This window comes from Periplaneta americana, chromosome 16 (genome assembly GCF_040183065.1).
Source record: "Periplaneta americana isolate PAMFEO1 chromosome 16, P.americana_PAMFEO1_priV1, whole genome shotgun sequence".
Classification (NCBI taxonomy): domain Eukaryota; kingdom Metazoa; phylum Arthropoda; class Insecta; order Blattodea; family Blattidae; genus Periplaneta; species Periplaneta americana.
This window is the reverse complement of record NC_091132.1, coordinates 33650898-33656912: the sequence shown is the minus strand read 5'-3', so window position 1 is coordinate 33656912 and position 6015 is coordinate 33650898. Positions and strand designations below refer to the sequence as shown.

At 34.1% G+C, this 6015-nt stretch overlaps 1 protein-coding gene across 1 annotated transcript in view; it reads right to left on the bottom strand.

Moving 5' to 3' along the window:
* Nucleotides 1–217: 217 nt before the first annotated feature.
* The window catches only part of PIP4K (phosphatidylinositol 5-phosphate 4-kinase), a 34127-nt gene continuing 28329 nt past the window's right edge, over nucleotides 218–6015 (bottom strand). Inside the window, exons 7-9 of the mRNA XM_069812863.1 lie at nucleotides 4599–4911; nucleotides 1627–1878; nucleotides 218–1332 (exon numbers count right to left, since the gene is read on the bottom strand). Coding sequence (XP_069668964.1) covers nucleotides 1691–1878; nucleotides 4599–4911 — 501 coding nt within the window. The 3' untranslated portion in view covers nucleotides 218–1332; nucleotides 1627–1690. The remainder of the gene's footprint in view (nucleotides 1333–1626; nucleotides 1879–4598; nucleotides 4912–6015) is intronic.

The following is a 6015-nucleotide window of genomic DNA, read 5'->3' as shown; positions in this document are numbered from 1 at the left end:
GTACTCAAATTGAAAATCATTAGCATAACGAGAGTTACTTCAATTATTCATAAAACTGTAGTTAACCTACAAGATATTTGTCTGTTTGCAACATTTACTGCAACTTTTTTGACAGAACAATGAACTGTAAGTGTATCTGTCATGTAACTTTCTCACTAAATTTGCATACTTCAGTGCTCATTACAAGCCACTGTAATCAAGTATGAGAGTATGTATTTATATTCGGTATCAGTTTAGACAATTACTACACTGTCAGTTTCTGTACCAATCATAATTTTCATATCTGAAATCTGTGTTTTCAGAACAATAATTGTAGTTTCTTGTGAGCAAGTCAATTGCATGAGAGTTGTTAACAACATGCAATGTGACTTAACAATTCCATTCATTCAAGCATGTCAAAAATAGCTTTTGCAAAACTCGAGCTGCTCAATATTCACATTTGAGCACAATACTTCTTTGTAGCATAACCTAAGAAAGTAAAAGTACAAAAATTGAAGATAGGTTAATCCAAATTTATATCAACGATTAATAATTTTTGTAAATAAAATCTATGTTTACAGATTAAAGAGGTTTAAATGTACAACAGCAATTTTCAGTACTGTCAAGAAACTTGTAATAAATAAACACAACAATAGTGCTTTTTACAAGGGTGTAGAATTAATCTTCTCGATGCAACAGCTATTCTTCTATTTTATATTAAATATCTTTTATAAAATCACATCTCCGTGGAAAACAAACTGTAAAAAATTACACTACGAAAAAAAAAAATGTATTATTAAGTGAAGATAAGAAGCTTGTAACGAAATATTCTGCTGGATACGTTTTGCTTACAGTCAAAACATTATGATCCAAGGAAAAAATGAAAGATATACCAAGCTACGAAGAGAGGCACCATTGAAAAACAGCAACATATGCTTGACAAGAACATTATTTTATCAATATGCCTCCAGTCAACGGTAAGTGATAAATACTGAAGATTCTGTAAGAATAAAAGTATAACAAGAACAAACAAATCTGTACAAAGTATTCTTTTGTATAGAAGTGATATATCACATAGACGCAGTCACAAAATTCAGTTTTCAGTTGAATACACACTACATGAGGACAGTACTAGTTCTATATATTATGCTATTAAACAACACATCTTATGTGAAAAAATGGATCCATGCATTAAGTGAGCATCAGCATCAGTTTGTAACACTATGTTGTATCTAATATGTCCATTAAATTTGTGTAAAATTGATTAAGTGCCAGAAGAATCTTGTACTTTCAATCTCAATTGATCCAAACTGCAGGCAAAGGATGAAAGTTGCAGTCACACATGTTAATTACCTGAAAGAAGTAAACAAGTCACTAGATTTAAGAACTCTTTGCAGTCCATCTTTTCGTAAAGCCCAGCCGTATGAACATGGAATAAATATTTGAACAGGTTTCTCTGTATTTTCCATTCATCTCTTCTGAGATCGGCCAAGGGATCTTTTTCCAGTAGAGCAGTATTATTATTATTTTATGCTGTTATGAGTATTGTTGTTGTTGCTGTTATGGGTATAAAATTAGGTTATAACAGATACTAAAAAGTAAGTGTATATGAAATTAACTATGTGACAAAAATATAATCTTACCAACCTCATCTTAGATCACCACAGTGAGGAGGATCTGTGTATGATGGCATTGCACTGCAGTAGCTTGTTCACTCTATGGCTTTGCTCATGAACTCTATGAATCTCTTGCCATATTGTTCTGGATCACAAGTGGAGATTCCATCAACATTAGCTCCATACTTGACAGTCTTAGCAGCTTTCGCAGCTTGTTTTCTAACACCATAATGTGTTAACACATCTATCAGTGCAAGAAAATAAATTTCCTTCAAAGGAGCGCCTGAAACATGTATAAATAACACACCACAATTATAATCTTCCCCTCGATATGCTCTTTTAAATAAATCATGACTAATTTGCTGGTCCTAATAACAAGAGACTCATTACAAGTATATTTTAAGTACACTGTAATATCAGAGTCTGTCACGTGTTATTTATTAATAATCCTATTCAGAGGAACTAAGGTCTGATTAAAATAAGTTTCTGATTGATGTTTCTGCTATGGAGAGTATAGCATTGTTCTGACACTCTCCTGCAATGTGGGTATTCAAACAACTTACAGCTGTTTCTGTGCATGGGAAATTATTATGCAATTTTGTTAACAGCTATTTACACACAGTGACAACCAGCTTAAAAAAAAACTATGTAATATACCTATGTAAACCACGTACTAAAGAGGTATGCACACTTTCTAACGGAACTTACTAAATTGATCACCTATTTCCCAGTCAACTGTGAGCAGAATAGAAGGGAAATTCAGAGAACATGAACACGTCAAAGGCATAAGAAGATAATTTTTTGCTAAAAATATCTTGTTTTATGTCGATTTCATCAATAAAACTGAGTTTAAACAAAGTATCTTCTTCTTCTTCTTTTGGCATACAGCTCTTATAGTTTAGCTAGAGCCTCCTTTAAAGCAATAGCCCAATCACTTCTGTCCTCTGCCCTCTTCCTCCATCTCCTTATTCCCACGTTCCTCAATACAGTCTAACCATCTCAATCTGGGACGACCCCTATCTCTCTTTCCCTCCAGTGTTCCAGAGAAGATCATCTTCGCCATTCTTTCGTCCTCCATTCTAATTAAGTGACCTACCCATTCAAGTCTTCTAATTTTGATCGAAGTTACTATATTAGGTGCCTTATATACTTGTTCTAATTCCAAGTTACTACGGATTCTACAATTATTTTGTTCTTTGACAGGACCATAAATCTTTCTCAGAATTTTCCTTTCCCATCTTCTAAAATATCTTGTTTTATGTCGATTTCATCAATAAAACTGAGTTTAAACAAAGTATCTTCTTCTTCTTCTTTTGGCATACAGCTCTTATAGTTTAGCTAGAGCCTCCTTTAAAGCAATAGCCCAATCACTTCTGTCCTCTGCCCTCTTCCTCCATCTCCTTGTTCCCACGTTCCTCAATACAGTCTAACCATCTCAATCTGGGACGACCCCTATCTCTCTTTCCCTCCAGTGTTCCAGAGAAGATCATCTTCGCCATTCTTTCGTCCTCCATTCTAATTAAGTGACCTACCCATTCAAGTCTTCTAATTTTGATCGAAGTTACTATATTAGGTGTCTTATATACTTGTTCTAATTCCAAGTTACTACGGATTCTACAATTATTTTGTTCTTTGACAGGACCATAAATCTTTCTCAGAATTTTCCTTTCCCATCTTCTAAGTTGTTGTTGTTGCTGTTCAGTCATGGTCCATGATTCACACCCAGAAACCACTATGGGTTTAATTACTGTTTTGCATATTAGTAATTTTGTCTGCTTAGAAATATACCTAGTTCTCATAACTTTGCCTAAGGCATAATAACATCTATTCCCTGCTAAAATTCTAGCTTTTATATCTTTACTGCAATCATTGTCCCATGTAACCACTGAACCCAAGTATTTAAACTCATTACATTCCTTAAATTGCTCAGAGCCAATAGAAACTATCTTATTTTCTTCCGTTCTTATCCTATTTTTTGACGTGTTCATAAATTCTGTTTTATCCATATTAATTTCGAGTCCAATCTCTTTCGTTATCTCCTTTATTTCCTCATACACTTTATTTATTGCTGATGCTGGTCTTGTTATTATGACAACATCGTCTGCATAGGCCATGTATTGCCTAGTTCTATTTATTATGCAGCCACCTGGGTTTATAACAATATTAGTATAATTTTTTCCAAGGCTATTTTAACAACAATGTTGCAAGTGAGTCTCCCTGTCTAAGACCATTTTCTGTCACAAAATCATTTGATAATTTCCCACCAACTTGGATCTGATTAACAGTTTTCTTTAATGTGATTTTAATTAAATCTATAATCTTTTGGGGGATACCAAATTCTTTCATTATCGTGTACAGTTGTTGTCGATTTATGCTGTCATAAGCCTGTTTAAAATCTATGAACAACTGATTGGTTCCAATATTATATTCATATGATTTTTCAAGTATTTGTCTGAGTTGAAATATTTGGTCAGTGGTAGATCGACCTTTCCTGAACTAACAAAGTATATGGACAATAAAATTTGCTACTGTAATAACAATAACCATAACCCGTGCTTTTTTTTTTCTGGCAGAACATGCAGGAAGAGCGTTCCGGCATTTTTTTTTATATATTTTTCATTATAGAGCCAAGAAATGTTTCAACACTTTTTCTTTGAACTCTACTTAGGCCTTGAAAGCCTTAGAATTGGACGAAAAAGAGGTTAAAAACGAAAAAATTCCAGTGCACTGGACAGTAATCATCTTCCTGTCCGCTATAATATATTCTACACAGAGTTCCGTCACCTTTTTCTGCAAAAGAAAAGCATTGACCATAACTATAGCGCTTCAGTAAAAAACAAATTAAATATTAGAAAAAAAAAAAATATGACATGTCCGAGCTTTTTGCCCAAAATTACCTCATTCAATTTTAATTGTAATTATGAGTTATTTTTTAAAAACCTAGTATATGCTGAGATACAAAAATTTAACTCAAGCATTACAACAAAACATGAAGTACTTTACCTTCAGAACTTGGTATGGCATATATATCAAGCTCGGGAACAATCCCTGTTTCGTACTGCAAACTGGTTTCCCTCATGAGTGCTCCAGCATGTGGGGAATCAGGTGGTGTAGCCATAGCACCGCCCCACCCCCACTTTTCGCCTCCCCCTCTTGTATCTAGACCAGATCCACTTTCTGAATCTTCGTCTTCCTCTAGTCCATTGTTCTCCTCGTCCTCCTGTTCAGCTCGCTCTCGATTCTCCTGCTCAGCTCGAGCACAATCATGTACACCAAGCAGCAATGAGTAGTCCATGAGATGGAGTTTTGTCAAAAACTGTAATGATAAAACATGCACATCACATATGTATATCCAAGCTGCCTTATACAGGGCTGGCCACTAGGTACAGGTGGATTTCAGTAGGCTGTGGCATGCAAACACAACAAATTGACGAAGTTACTGCTATTTATTATAGGATGACCAGATTCATATCGATAAAAAAGAGACAAAGCTTTAAAAAGGAGAACATTGTTCGAACAAAGAGGACAGAAAATATGTACTTAGATTTAGGCTTGGCTTATATTATACTTTAAATTACGCCAATATCTATTTTATTACAAAACATTTACACTACAGGTTAAGACTTATATCATGCTTAAAAGTATGTTATTATCTATTTTATTGCAAAATAAATACGAAAAAAATTAATAATAATGATTTTATAGTTAGCTACATACGAAAGTCAAGGGAACTTCAATTACCGTATTAAAGAGAACAGAAAATATCTATTTAGATTTATATTCCCACCTTGATCTCTCGATTTACTAGCACCTGTGAGCAACGACCATAACAAGGAGAAGTAAAGAGAATTATGATCATTGGCAAACAATATATTCCATCGATGCTGCTGCCACCTACAGGCAAATTACTTGAAAAAGGTGTCAAATCAAATAATTTCAAAATATCAGGCATATAAGTTACGAAAAGGAAGATATTTCTTGATTTTTAAAAAATAAAGCCGGACTCTGGACAAAGGCCTAAAAAGGATGACCTGTCCGGACAAAAGAGGACGTCTGGTCACCCTATTTATATATTTTTTCGAAACCTCTTATACAGATCAAATAAATTTCAAAATGTTGTCATATTATCAGATTCAAGAACAGCCATGCAAGCTATAATTTTACAATCGTCTACAAAAAGGGGCTAAAATTCAGGACTGTAAGGAAAGGATCCATTACCAAACTAAACCACAGAATAAAAATTAGTTTAGAGTGAATTCCTTCCCATTGTGATATAAAGGGAAATGAAACAGCAGACTTATTGACTATTTTATTCTGTAAAACAACTAATCTTAAGTATGTTAAGATCTGCAGAAAAGAAAAAGCTGAAGGTCGGAAGGAAAAAGACCTTTGGGGAGGCCAAGACATAGATGGAAGGTGG